The 15,389-nt window shown below is 35.7% G+C and overlaps 1 protein-coding gene across 6 annotated transcripts in view; it reads left to right on the top strand.

The window, feature by feature from the left end:
- Positions 1 to 15,389, top strand: part of LOC135197233 (paired amphipathic helix protein Sin3a-like) — a 107,353-nt gene that overhangs the window by 56,756 nt on the left and 35,208 nt on the right. For all 6 annotated transcript variants that reach the window (XM_064224323.1, XM_064224322.1, XM_064224321.1 and 3 more), the window contains 7 exons: positions 1,338 to 1,475; positions 2,899 to 3,030; positions 8,106 to 8,402; positions 8,516 to 8,665; positions 11,081 to 11,183; positions 13,662 to 13,876; positions 14,110 to 14,361. In XM_064224323.1, the coding sequence (XP_064080393.1) occupies positions 1,338 to 1,475; positions 2,899 to 3,030; positions 8,106 to 8,402; positions 8,516 to 8,665; positions 11,081 to 11,183; positions 13,662 to 13,876; positions 14,110 to 14,361 (1,287 nt within the window). The remainder of the gene's footprint in view (positions 1 to 1,337; positions 1,476 to 2,898; positions 3,031 to 8,105; positions 8,403 to 8,515; positions 8,666 to 11,080; positions 11,184 to 13,661; positions 13,877 to 14,109; positions 14,362 to 15,389) is intronic.

Genomic DNA, 15,389 nt, shown 5'->3' with positions numbered 1-15,389 from the left:
TGGTTGCATTAGCTTGATAGAAAAGTCTTTTAATTTAGTTAAGTGTTCAGTTGTGCATAGTTTAAGCTTATAAGTTGTGGCAAGATTCTCAATATTCTGTACTTTAATGTTGTTGTTACTTTTCCTTATGTACCATTCAGTTGAAAAAATATAATTTTTAAGTACTAAAGTAACATCTTGTATAATTTTTTTTATAAAGGTTTTGATAGCTATGACAGTATTCTGTAATGTGTACACTTATAAGTTATACATCTGGCCTGAAAATTGTGTTCTATTCATGATCTTGATTTTTATTAGGGTTTATAGGGTATAGTGAAAACTGAACTTGAGACATTGTCTTGTTATAGTACATATTTTTATTAGGGTTTATAGGGTATAGTGAAAACTGAACTTGAGACATTGTCTTGTTATAGTACATTTGTCAGGACAAGCTTGGTGTTGAAGTGAAGTTATTCTGATTTTGCCAACTCTTAAAAGTCCAAGTTGCTGCTACTGCTATTCATATTAGTGAAGTCTTGATCTGCCACAGTAAACAATGTTTACACCCAGAAACAATCCCTAGTTCTCAACTTTAAAATTATTCATTTTTAAGTGATCGAAGCTCAGACTCAAGAATTGTGGTTGTATACAGGTTCTGATATATTATACACCACATGTAAGATGTACAATCTGGCCATGGTATTGTGCTGTGTAGTTCTTACTAGACTTGGTAGGATTTAAAGAGAGGACTTTTTTAGTGCATATTGTATTCCTTTAGTGTTCGTTGCTTTGCATTGAAGGCAGTAATTAAGAGATTTTCACATTGTCCATGGGCTTGGACAGGTTTGGTACTGTGCAGGGATTATGCTGCTTGTTCCAGCTCCCGAGTCCAATTTGTTGCTGCTACTGATGCTGTTCTTGTAGGTGAAGAGCCTTGGTCTTTAACAGTGAACTTGAATGTCTGGCAAGAAAACCATCCTTAGTTTCAACTTTTATTATTATTATTATTAATAGTTCTTATTATTATGCTAGGTTATTTTTTCTGAGTACTGCTAGTAGAAAGTGGGTGTTGTGGGTCAAAGTTAAAGGGAAACACTTTTTCTCAAATTTCTTTTAAGCTTTTTGTTGTGAGACTTTGTGAAGGTTTTAATGTAATTGCAATATTCAGAACTAACTTACTTTTTCTCTCCCCAGTAGTTGGTATAATGTTTTACTTGCAAATAAAACTAGACCTGTTTTTTCAACTAATGAAGCTGCAAGAGTAATTGTGTTTCTTTGCTTTGTTATGGCTAATTTATTTTAATTTTTGTTTATGTTATATATATGTCATGTTAAGTTGTGTCTCATTTTCTCAACAGTTGCGTTTTCAAGGTCAGCCAGATATATACAAACAGTTTTTGGAGATACTACACACTTATCAAAAGGAACAGAGACATTTGAAGGAAGGGGGAAATGCACCAACAAGAACACTAACAGAAACAGAAGTGTATGAAAAGGTAAGAGATTTGTGTTTTTTTCATTGACAAGTTTACTAGAAAGTTGTATTTCTTGACACATGGAATATGCCACTATATAAAACAAATGGTTGTGAACAGGGTTGTATCCCAGACAAAACAAGCTTGTTTTTTTAGGGGGAAAATTTTTTTTTAACATTTATTCACATTCTATTACTTCCTAAACTACAAAAAATGGCTAACTCTGCTTATATTATGCCTAGAGCTTGGGTGACAAGGCAGTTTAACTCTGGAAAGAAAAATGTATTAGTGTGATAAATAAAAACTAGGGAAAGTAAGGAAACTAATGGTATCTCAACCATCACCCACTTGAGATTATGAGTCTTGGGTATGTAACTACATGTATAGCATTATAATTTCAATATTTCACATTCAAACATTGTTATTTTTCTATCATAATTTGAATTCATGAGATACTGAGGTCAATTATTTAAATTTCAATGCATTTGAACAGGAAGTGAGATATGAAAATTGTATGATTTGGCAACAGTTTCTTAGAAGTATGTTGGACACTGTGATACAAGATGTATGAATGTTCAGTATCAAACATGTTCAACTGAAACTTGTATTGTACTCATATCAATAAGCTTTGTTCCAGAACCAAAGTAAATGTGCATAGCATGGGGCATTGGGCATTTGTGCTTGGAGAGTGGGCGGATGGTTACTGTGCTCATCATAAGAGATTATATATGATATATGGTGTAAGATATAACAATCTTGGGGATATTCTGTGTACAATTACTGAATGCGGGCTTTACTCATTGTTTAAAAACATAACATGTTTATTAAATATGGGTTTGATTGTATGATAGATGAATATATAAGGTATCCTATAGGGTAAAATATTACCTATTGCATGCATTGATTGCTATTTTCACCTTTTCACTCAATATTTAATTGGCCAAAGAAGAATAGAATTAATCCTTTAAGCAAACCTATCAAAAGATTGAAGTTTCACTAACAAAATGAGCTATAGCAAATTGTCATACTAACTAAAATAAGCATATGAAGTCTTCATAAAATGAGTGTTCAAGGCAATTTTGAATCCAATTTGGCATCCCACCGAATGATTGTGCACTCTGAACTTCCTTTGCACACTTCCTTCCTGGGGCTCATGTGGTCCATCTGAAATGCATTCTTACGCTATAGTCCATGGTTTTTATCCTTACAGACATCAGAACTGAAACTGCACGTGTAATGTTACGCATTTTGTTCTTGATTCACTCCACGTTGGTCACTGTTGTTACTTCCTCATTATTACTTTTAAAGCATCAGTTTTGTATGAAATCCTTGAGCAGTAAAAAATACATTTATCTCACAACCCTAGGTGTTAATGAGGTGTTTACTTTTCTTTTATAGTAATTTTTTAAAGGGAAGCTTTAATTAACATGTTCATTTCAAACAGGTTGCAAAACTTTTTGAGAATCAAGAGGATTTGTTGCAAGAATTTGGTCAGTTCCTTCCGGATGCTACAAATAACTCTGCAGCACAAGCTGCAGTCTCTGATTTCATGGATCAGTACCGAACTCATCATGGGGTAAGTTCAGCTATAAGAAATTAATGCTGATGATTTCATCGTTCATGCAGTAGTGATTTCTATACATGTTTATGTTATAAATTAGTTGAGCAAGGCCATCAAGGGTAGCCTGAAGGATCTGTTTATCAATAAATGATGAAAATGGGATTGAGTTGCAAGTATGGTTAAGAGCCATGGAAAGGAACAAGAAGTAATGGAAAAAAGAAGATCAGTTTAAAAAACTTACTCTTGACGTTTTAAAATTATATCTTGGGTTTTGTGTTATTTCATGATTTTAATTATCTCTTAGATTATTGTGTTATCATGAATCACATAATTTGGTAGGTGTTTTCTATTTAACCCTTACTGGATGGGCATGATCATGAGGAATTATAAGTTTTTGAGCAAATACCCGGCTGCCTATTATGAGTAATAATATTGCGCACCACACAGTTTGGATAAATTTACCGGGTAAAATTTTCATGTTACTTCAATGGGCAATGGGCCATAAATGACCCATGACAACTGTAGTAGCTCAGCTTGGGAGAAGACGACCAAGGAAGAAAAGGGATTGCTGTGGGTTTTAGTTCTTATATTTGATGAGAGTAGTTCAGCTGTAATTGTAATTTTGCAAAAGTAAAGTGCAAAGAAATGTCAAAAACGACTTGTATAGTACCTCTCAAAAAGGTACTGTATCACATAAATATTTTACAATAAATATACTCAGGATTTTTTTTTTTTTTTTTTTTTTTTTTTGCTTGATTTTGTCTCATTTATATATTGGTTGTGATCTTAATTATAATTATAACAAAAATGAAATATTACTTTTTTTTTTTTTTTTTTTTTTTTTTTTTTTTTTTTTTTTTTTTTTTTTTTTTTTTTGCTGATTTGTCTCATTTATGATATTGTGTGATCTGAATTATAATATTACAAAAATAAATTTATTACCTTTTTTTTTTTTTTTTTTTTTTTTTTTTTTTTTTTTTTTTTTTTTTTTTTTTTTGTTCTGATTTGTCTCATTTATGATATGTGGTTGGATCTGTGTTGATCTGTAATTATAAATTTATACAAAAATGATGTACTTTTTTTTTTTTTTTTTTTTTTTTTTTTTTTTTTTTTTGTCATTTATGATATTGTGTGATCTGTAATTATAATTATACAAAAATGAAATTTTACAAAAACAAGTGAGACTTTGTAAAATAGGAAAACTGGCCTTGCAAAGGATCACCTCATAAGAGGTCTCTTCTGTTGAAGATGCATGTTTCCAGGGCAGCTCAAGGGCTTCTCCCTGGTCTGCAGTGCAATTACTTTGACAATGCAAAAGTTGACAGTAGGATATTTAGAACTTTATCTGTGCTGTGTATTTTGTCAGGACATCCCCTTGACAGAAGGTAGAGGTTTTTTATCCATGGTCCCAGAATTGTTTATCAGAGAAGACTCCTTTCTGCTACCAGCTCCACTCATTAACAGTTGAGATCCACCAGTGGGTAATCAACAACTCTGTGGACCTCATGCCCAGATACATTCCAGGCAGGAGGAATGTGGTAGCCAACAAGCTAAGTCGGAGTAAAGTCCTACGTGCGTAGTGGTCTCTGCATTGGGACGTAGCAGACAGGCCGTTTAATCTCTGAGGAAGCCCCATGTTAGACCTCTGCCACTCTCTTCAACAGGAAGCTGGAAGTCTACTTCTCAGTGGTCCAGGATCCTCTTCCTCTGGCAGAGGATGCTTTACAGCATCCTTTGGACAATCTTGAGGTGTACACCTTCCCTCCGTTCTGCTTGAGCCGTCAGGTTCTGAACAGAGTAATGAGTTCCTGGAATCTCAGGATGACCTTGGCGGCACCTCTGTGTCCACAGGCAGAGTGGTTCCCAAACAGACTTTCTGTATCTTTTGTCAGTGGTTCCGAGAGAAATTCCCCCTTCAACAACCTCTTTTGCCAGTCTCATTTGGAAAGGTTCCACCAATCTGTAGGATCTCTTTCACTTCACAGCTGGAGACTGTCAAGTATCTCCCGAGAGCAGGAGGCTTTCCTTGCAAAGCAGCAAGCCAGATGGCCAGCTATCTCAGGAGGTCTTCGTCAACAGTTTACCAGGGCCAAGTGGGCTGTCTGCTGTGGTTGGGGTCGTTGACGGGCTCTCTCTCCACTCAGAACATTAGTCAGAGGATAGTGTATTTTCTAATCTTTCTCAGAAATGAGAGAGCTCTTTCCATCTCAGCTTTCAGGGTCTACAAGGCTTCCTTGGGGTTGGTCCTGTGCCTGAAGGGTGTGGACATCTCTTCATCCTGAGAAATCTCTATGTTGTTCAAGAGTTTGAAAAATCATGTTCACTTCAAGAGTTTCAAACAATCCTGTTCACCAAAACTCAAACCTCCGATGTGGGATCTTACTCTGGTCGTGAATAGTCTCACTCGAGCTACATTCAAGCCTCTACATCAGTTGTCGGTCAGGAATCAGACTAAAGACAGTTTTCCTGTTGGGCTTGGCTTCCTCAATGAGAGATGGAGAGCTTCATGGCCTGAGCTATGATGCTAAACACACCATGGATTGGAGGTCTGTGGCCTTCGAATTTGTCCTGGGATCCGTAGCCTAGACTCAAAATCCCTCGGTTCATGATGGCAGATTTGCCTCGTTTCCAAGTGCCTCCCTGAATGAGTTTGTGGACAGCGATCTGCAGGAGTTTTTGTTTTGTCCTGTCAGACCTCAGTGCTGCTTTCTAAAAAGGACTCGTCACCAGAATGGAAGTTTCCAAGAACTCCATTTCATTCTGGGTGTGTGAGGTGATTAAGCAGGCATACTCCTCATCATATAGTCTGTCACAGAGTTTGTGTAGGCTAGAGGAGATGACATCAGAGGAATGAGTTCCTCTCTGGCATTTAAGAACTTATCTGTTCATAGGGTTTTGAATGTTGGTTCCTGGCTTTGGCCGACTACTTTCTTTTCCTGAAGGACATTGCCCACAGGTCCTTGGACACTTTCGTCCTTGGATCCAGTGGTGGCTGCCTATGAAGTTGTGTAGCTCATCCAGTGCCCCGAGCAGGACAGTTTGTATCGTACCTAAGATGAGTGAGATCTCTCTCTCTCTCTCTCTCTCTCTCTCTCTCTCTCTCTCTCTCTCTCTCTCTCTCTCTCTCTCTCTCTCTCTGGGCAGGTTGAATAATAGGCACGCCATAAGCTGGAACTGATCTGATACAGGTGAGTGTGGTAGCCATACTGGTTGAAGTTATTTGGTTTGTTCCTATACAATTAATAAATCTGCTTCTCAGTAGCACTTACCCCTCTCTCTGACAAGGGGAGGGAGGGTTGGCAACAAACCTGTGTGGCATACATGGTTTGTTGTTTGAACAGAGTTCTCCATACCTTCCACAAATGCAGTGAATCTGGACATATCTCATTGTGCTTGGTGCCAGCAGGCTGAGTTTTTAGATACTCACCAATATATTCTCTCATGGGCTCAGACACACACACCCCCCCCCCCCCTCCCCTCTATTAGGGAGGGTGGTCAGGTGGGCTGAACCCCCAGCCAGTTCAGGGTACTTGCAACTCCCTCCAAGTATAGGTCTATCCTACTGTTTAGACTGAAGGTTTGTTCTGCATATGAATAAATGGCAAATTTTTTATCAGTGTATTTTTCATAGCTAACAAACCTGAGGTCTTAACAAGAACTGGCCACCTCTAGACATCCCCCTCATATCATAGGTTGGAAGAAAGACTGACCCATTATGAGGTTCCGAGCCCAGTCAGTGACCAGCTTCCACCTCGTATATGCATGAGTTGCCAGATGCCACAGATGCCTTGCCTTACAATCTTAGATTGCTTTTTAACCAGTTTCCAGCTGGTGATAGAAGATTATCCTATTCTTAAGATCTCAGATTTGTTAGCTGTGAAAAATACAAATTGATTGAAGATTTGTTATCTTCCTGCTTCCTTTTGTGTGTTTTTCATATATTGGCCAACCCCAAAGTTTGCCTGGGTGGGGGTTGTGCTTAACCCTTACTGGGTGGGTAAATTTATTGATATGCAGCGCCTCAGGCCGGGTAAACTTTGAGGTCCACCAATTTACGAAAAAAAATTGCAAATGTACATGGTGAAAGAAAAAATTATAATTACTGCTCACACAATATCAAAGCAGATAAGAATATCAGTAAAAAATTCTTAGTAATATTTGTTGAAAAATATTTACATAAATTTACCGAGAACGAAGGTTCAGTGACTTTATTTTAAATGTTTTCTTTATAATATTTTTTTCACTTTTCTTTGTAAAATTATATTCACATCCGACATACTATCGTAAAAGAACAAAAACCAACAGCAACCCCTTGTTATATTTACGAGCAAATTTACAGAAAGATGTCATGAGACAAGATGCAATACATTTCCCCCTTGATGTTACAAGCAGAACTGAAGTCCTGAGACACGTGATTCTTGGTTTTAGCCAGTGTAAAAGTTGCCATTAGTAAAGTTTTGGGCTATAAAAGTTTTGGCACTTCTTTCCCATCCATTTCATTCCAAATCGATGGTGCGTAATATCGTATATCAACAGGATCAATCCGTCCACCACCCTAACCTGTCATTACTACTCCCAAGGATCAATCTGTCCATTAAGGGTTAATATATGCTTAGCCAGTCCTGTAAGAGCTAATGACCAGATAGTATTAAGATAATTTAATAGAATGGAATGTCCTTATATAGTCTCTGTGCTGGTTGCCATGCCCTCAGACATCCTGAGGCTAAAGTCTTATGTATGGAAAGTAGAAGGAGAATTATAAGTGAAGAAATGTGTGTAATCCAGTATTGGGAGCACAGCTAGAGGATTGGAGCACAGCTAGAGGACACTTTTGCTGTAGCACTTACCTCTGACTAGGCCTTTATAGCATATTGAATAAACTGTTGCTCATGTAATTTTAACTTTTGAGGTCATGGTATTTTGGACCACCACCTTCTTCTTCTTGGTTTACTTAGCATTGTTTTAATTTTGTACTCTTAGCTTTACTACTTAAAACTTGGGTTGGGAGGGAGCCTTAGTATAAATTTTAAACAGTTTCATTATGATAATTCTAGTTACATTATATGCAATGCCTGAATTGACTTTTGCAGGGTAACAAGAGTGTTACAAATGATCATACTACAATTAAGAAGTCCAACAAGAGTAGTGTTACTATTGGGTCAGGCAATAACCTAGTCAGTAACGCTGGGAACACACCCAATAAGACATCTCCTATGTTTGGCCACCAACTCAAACGACCGCATTCTGGTCCAACCCAGAGTCATACTCACACCCATGCACATTCCCAACCACCAGTGAAGAAGCCTAAACTTGGTTACCTTAAAGACATGAGTGCTGCAGAGGCGGGCAAATATGCAACACTTGCCGAATATGCATTCTTTGACCAGGTTAGTTAATTATTGTTGTTATTTGAATGAAATATTTTGACTGGGTGTTTTTTTTTTTTTTTTCCACTGGTAGAATATCAGCTTATTTTCACATGGACTTCTTACACTTGTAGGTGCGGAAGGCACTTCGTCATGAGGAGCCCTACCATAATTTTCTTCGTGTCATCACTATGTACAATGAAGAGATCATAACAAGATCAGAATTGGTGCAGCTAGTCCACCCTTTCCTTGCCAAATTTCCAGATCTTCTCAAGTGGTTTAAGGTAATTTTTACATTATGTGCTTTTTATCTTGTTAAAGTTTTCAGGTGTCAGTTAGTACTATTGCTTTGTTGTTTTACTTTTATTCACAAATTTATCCTTAAAATAGTGGAGATGAAGTTAGGTATAAAATAAGCGTACTTTTAATTAAACCTCTTTTGTTCTTTTAACAATAGTACATTCCTATTATCCTGATACAGTTTTTAATCAAATTGAATTGCGCAAGTTAAAATTTGCAGCAAAATTATTTTAATGAAGGGGAAATACAAAGGAATGTCTAGCATAAATATTAAGGACACAAGAAAAGAGCCAGTGAAATACAGTTAGATTTATCAAAGAACACTACATCAAATCTCACTTATATGTAATATTAAAATTGTAAATGAACTTGAGACTCATAAAGGCTTACAGACTTTAGGGAGTAATGCTTTAACCAGTTGCTTGGCCTGGCCCATTACATGTATTATCACACCTGAGTTGTTGAATAAAACAAGTGAAAAAGGGGCGGGGGTCATGTTATATCAACTTCTTTGTGCTTTTAATACTCCAAAAAGCTTAGACTGAGTAATTGCAGGGATGTTTGAGCAGGAATATATATTGCCATTTCTGATGACCTAAAGAACAAATGTTTCAATAAATAAATTATTAAATATTTATACAGTATATAATTAAACTAATTACTAAAAGTGTAATAAGTATAAATAACATCAAAATTACAGTACAAAATGGACATTTAGTGCTCTGTCCCCCTGTAAGTTAGTGTCTGTAAAGCAATGAATATTGGCATTTAGCCTACACAACACACTAAACTGGAGCAGCTCGCTTAGTTCATAATCTAAAGCAATTCTATATAAAGTAATTAATAGCCTATCCCAAGTGGTATTTTATATGTTCCATTCAATGAAATATTCAACTTTCAGTTTCAGCAAAATATCTGCAAAATGAGTTCACTAAAAGTACTTATAATTCAGGACTGCATATTTTTGTGTATAAAAAGTTAGCTGGTTGAAGCAAATCTGCTACTTGTGGCTATATTTACAAGATATGCAAATTAACACCTTGTGTGTGTGTCTCTCTCTCTCTCTCTCTCTCTCTCTCTCTCTCTCTCTCTCTCTCTCTCTCTCTCTCTCTCTCTCTCTCTCTCTTATAGAAATACCCAACATGCTAAGTGTGTTGTTTACTTTAGCAGGATGTGTGCATATGCAGAATGAAAAATATTTGTTGTTACGTTAGCATATTAAGTACAGTCCCCTAATGTATTGAATAAATGCAGTAAAGGTATATGTAACACGACATTACTTGTACAAATACTGTAGTGCATAAAATATTGTCAATAAAACTATTAGAAAGATAGTATTTCTTAAGATACATGTGTAGATATAGTCAGTCACTCATATGCACTAATAGCACATACAGCACATGAATCAAAGTATCAAACCATGCTGGATAGTGTGCAGTCAGTATTGTGTTATCCTCCTGACAACAATTAAAGTGAAGTGAGACCCCATGGTTTTGGTGATGGTGATATTCAAGTTGAAGTCAGAATCTACTGAATTCCATTGTTATGGAATGGAGTAAGCAATGTTGTTTTGAAACAGTGTGTGTAGGGGTGTTAGATTGAAGCAATTGCACTTGTTTTAACCAAAGTCTTAAGGTTTCAGTGTGTGCCATGATACAAAGAAGCATGCTGCAGAAGTCTTTTTAAAATTCACATAAGAGTATTATCCTAATGTTAAGACCTCAGGTTTGTTAGTCATGAAAAATACGAATTGATTTAAAATTTCTCATTTTTCATACCTTTGGTCAATGATTTATTCTGGAGTACACAAGTGCAATTACTTTTAACAACAGATCATAAAATTTCAGAGCCCTTGTCCACACAGTAGAGCACTTGAAAAAATCATGTAAGGAAGTTTATATACAGTGGACCCCCCGTATTCGCGTTCACTGGATTCGCGGACTCACACATTCGCAGAATTCTCTCTGGAACGTTTCCCCACATTATTTGCCAAAAATTTGTACATTCGCTGTATTTTACTATGAGAAATATCCACAAATTCTTGGGTTTTTTATCAATTTTTAACAGTGCAGCAGTTAATTACATTATGGAACTGCATTATACTCAGTAGATACAACTTAACACTCAAGAAGAAAATACCCCTCTTACCAAAAAAGAAAAAAAAATCCACACAATGTATCTAGTAAGTAAGGAAATCCACAATATTCCACCATACTGTGGCTATTGTTATTTTTAAAATGCAGTTTGTAGTTTTAGTCATGTTTGATCTGCTCAGAATTATGTGAAATTAGCAAGTTTATCAGAATTTTTACTTTTTTTGAAAAATTTTATTTCTCTTTTTCTAATTCCCAGTTGTTTGTAGACTGACGCATGATTTTAATGCCAAATTTTGTTTCCAGGATTTTGTTGGTTACCGAGAAGGAGCCGCTGGTAATTCAGATATCATACCATCAACTGTAGCAAAACAAGAAAGAATAAGTGGAGACTTGGCAATGGAAATAGGTAAATTTATTGATGGTTACATATGGATGATTATTTTTGGCATGAAAAAGGGGTTATTCATTACCTATTGCATTGTATATATTCACTCCTTACAATGCTTTTAATGTTTGTGTATGTCTATGAAACTATTCTAGGTTGTATAATTCATGTCATAATTTAGGATATGTATGATATGCATTACAGTTAAACCTCTAGATTAGCAAATTGGAACTGTTTATTCTCAGTTTATCATGCATTACAGTTAAACCTCTAGATCAGCAAATGGGAACTGTTTATTCTCAGTTTATCATTAATATTGAAATGTATTTTGGGTTAGAAATCACTAAGAAAACTAAATAGGTAAGTTATAGATATGTATAAGTATTGCATTAATAGTCTTTCTGTCATTAAAATAGTCATAAATCATGAAAATGTGTGGGTCTGTCATTAAAATAGTCATAAATCATGAAAATGTGTGGGTTTAAAGTTCCACATATGATGTACTACTCATTCTAAAAATGACAAGAAAAATATTATTGTAAATCATCCGCAGATATTAATACGTATATTAGTTTGATTGGACACAAGTACGTACTGTGTTTTTAAGACAAACATAACCAGCCTTAGGCTTCTCACCAACACTAAGGGCTTTGTAGGACTGTTAGGGAATAAATTGCCCAAAAAGGAAGTGATGACAGGAAGCTATAAGATGTTTTGAGGCACAGGTGAAATCTCATGCTATACTACAAGTGATAAAATAAGTGAAATGCATCATACCAACTCAACTACTTAAAAAGAACTCATGAAGGTAAGGGAGTCCTAAGAAGAATGGCAACGGATCAAAAACAAAGTCTCGTCAAGTTAGCTCCCTGAACTAGATATTACTGCTTTGTATACCAAAAATAGGATGACGTTCTGATACCAATGAAATCTTCAGGAACAAAGTAAGTGCAGAAACTACTGAATTGAAAAAATAACTTCAGTAGCATACATGGAGCTGCCGTTAAGGCCCTTCAAAATTGCTACCCCGAAAAGGGATTCTGTGAAGTTTGAAGGCCTCTTCTGGCATGTAGTATGCCAAAAGTCTATAAATCAATCAATCCTGGCACTGAAATTACACTAAGGTTCTGAATGGAAGTAGAAAAACCTTCTCAAGCAAGCAAAGGCTGCTGAAAGAAGGTGTTAATGCAAACCCCTTACACCAAGGACCAGCAGGCCCCCTTTGTTCAGGAGATGGGTCTTACTGAGTGGGCCAGTATCATGACTACCATGAATGGGACAAGCAAGGAGAGGAAGAGAGTAGGACCTCCAGGAAAATCACAAATCGCTCAGATCATGATAAACTGTTACCCTGAGAGGTGCAAGTTCAGGGAAAGATGCCACATGGCATGTGAGAGACGAGTGACAACTTCAGGGTATCACACAGACCAAGGCAAACAGCATGTTATAGGAGATCGCATACCTGCCTAAGAAAGACAAAACATCACCAAGAGCTGAAAGGAACAGAGTGGATAAGCTTAGATCTCATAGGTCTGAATGTTGTGAGGAAGTCATGCATGCTGTTTATGTATGCAGTATATCATATTTTATCAATTATTTTCCTAATTTATGTACACCTTGTTGAGAATTGAGCCCATAAACTGTCTCACAAAAAGACAGCAAATTTTGCTTGCCTAGTATATGGTATATGAAAATTGACTCAACTCCCATCAAAAACATGCTTTAATATATACAGTTTTACTAAAATCTTGACAAATTGTCTGACCATTAGTGTGTGCCTAGTGTTCAGTCTGAAGTCTTGATCTCCTCATTAGCATTCATTTCTGGTAATGAATTTTAACTTTCATTAGACAGAGGAACCATTGCAACTCTACATTTGAGAATTGGACAGTGTAATAATATTACTTGTGGTTTTAACCATATCCAGTGTGAAGGAAGGCTAATAAGTTGTATTATTAGTACATAATTGTTACAGGTACCTGGTAAATAGTAATTGACAATTGAGGTGTTCTGAATTCAGCAAAATGGTACTGTATCATTGGAACCTCTAATTGCATGTAGTGTAGTGTAGAGACTGGTCATATGCCTATTTTTGGAACTTAAGAAATAAGGATTTTCAAATTCACAATGGTCCAGCACCTTAACTCCCACAAATTAAAAGATGCTATTAAAAATTGTTTTCTTTACAGCTTAAAACAGTATTTTAGCCATCTACTTTCCCATTGTGGTATTATATATTTACTACTACCTTGGTGGTGATTTTCCCCTATTTAACTTATCTTATGGTTGCTTTGGTGGAAATGAATCTTTTCATGGCCACGTTTTAATAGTCAGTTTTTAAAATTGCATTTTAAGCATGAATCTCAATAACATATGCCCCAAGGTTGAGTGCAAGTATTGGAAAGAACTAATATAATTTTGGAACTGATTGTGATTATGATGTGTTATTTTTTGTGTTTCTTGAGCTCTGTAGTACATTTCTTCTTATTTATCTTGCAGATTATACAACATGCAAGAGATTGGGAGCTTCATATTGTGCCCTTCCGAAGACCTACCCCCAACCCAAATGCTCAGGGAGAACAAGTCTTTGTAGAGAAGTGCTGAATGACACTTGGGTTTCTTTCCCATCTTGGTCAGAAGACTCCACTTTTGTAACCTCGCGAAAAACACAGTACGAAGAATACATTTATCGTTGTGAAGATGAAAGATTTGAGGTATGTTGTATGTGGATGTCTTTTTAAAATTAAATATGCTACAAAACTATACCATAATGTAGATGAAGTGAAAGTGCTGAAGTTTCTGGAAATGTAGTGAGTGCAAAAGTAGTACTGATAATATAATGTAGATTTTTATATATTGCAAATAAAAATGTTCATAATGAAGTCTGATTGTAATGATTATTTTTATAATTCAGTTTAATTTTAATGGTCTTTTACATTTCTCCCAGCTTGATGTTGTGATAGAGACAAATTTAACAACAATGAGAGTATTGGAGGGTGTGCACAAAAAACTCCAACGAATGAGTCCAGAAGAAGCTGCTAGATTTCGTTTGGATGATAGTTTAGGCGGGAACTCTCCGACAATACACCAGCGAGCTATTCGAAGAATATATGGTGATAAGGCTCCAGACATTCTTGATGGCTTGAAAAAGAATCCTGTTGTAGCAGTGCCTTTGGTTTTAAGAAGATTAAAAGCTAAGGTGAGATATTTTGTCTTAGTGTATTAACAAATACTATACTATGAAAATATGGACGTTCAAATAATTTAAAACCCTTTTGTACAATTGATATTGTTCATTAAATTTATTGAGGTGGTGGTTTTTTGTTTCCATAAAATCTCTGTGTACCCCATCCTGTTTTTGCCTTTAATATGCCTTTGTTCCGTTTCGTATAATTATTGAATTAGAGTAGAGCATACCTTAAGTGTCCTCTTCTAAGTGGGTATCTGCTTCCAACTCAGGTAAATAATTTTACTGTATATACTAAGTAGAATTTTATTTTTTCAAAGTGCTTTTCTTTGCTACAGTTAGTAATGCTAAAGGTTTCCCGTACCTTTTTATTTTCACTCTTCAGTTCTCAAGTTTCACTGTTAAAAAGCAGTTCTTGTAACATTCATATTTCAGAGTCAGAGTTGAACATTTTTTAGAGGAAAACAGAAGCACAGCTTTGTTGAAATAATAAAGTACAGGGTACCTCAACCAAAGACACTTTAGGGAGTCTGGTTGTCTGATGAGTAACAAGGTCTCAGGTTTTGTAGAAGTCTTCCAGCTGTCTTCCAGCTAACAGCAATCTTAAATATTTCCTAAACTAAACTAACCTGTAATTTACATTAACATTCAGTTTAAGAGTTTCACCTAAAGCTGTTGTACACCCAGAAAGGTAACAGAAAAAATTACCATAATAATGTAGCTGATATAAGTACAGAAGCCCACAAACAACGTTGAGGTGTTATTGTATGTATGGGATAAGTGGTAGAAGTCTGTTATACAATGACAGAAAATGCCAGTTATCAGTTATCTGTAGGAAATGTATAGACTACCATGAATTAGAAAGATATCAAATGCCAACTAAACAATAATATTTTAATACATACATGCCAACTGATTATGACTCTTAAAATTGAGTTTTTTTAAGATATAGGTATTGAACTTTTTGACATATTGCATACAGAAGTATTAAAAGTAAAATGCTGTACATTTCATACTAGGTTGGGTTTTAAGTCAACTCT

Source organism: Macrobrachium nipponense, chromosome 18, assembly GCF_015104395.2.
Source record: "Macrobrachium nipponense isolate FS-2020 chromosome 18, ASM1510439v2, whole genome shotgun sequence".
NCBI lineage: Eukaryota > Metazoa > Arthropoda > Malacostraca > Decapoda > Palaemonidae > Macrobrachium > Macrobrachium nipponense.
Note: the sequence above shows the minus strand (reverse complement) of the source record. Positions and strands in the feature narration are given on the sequence as shown.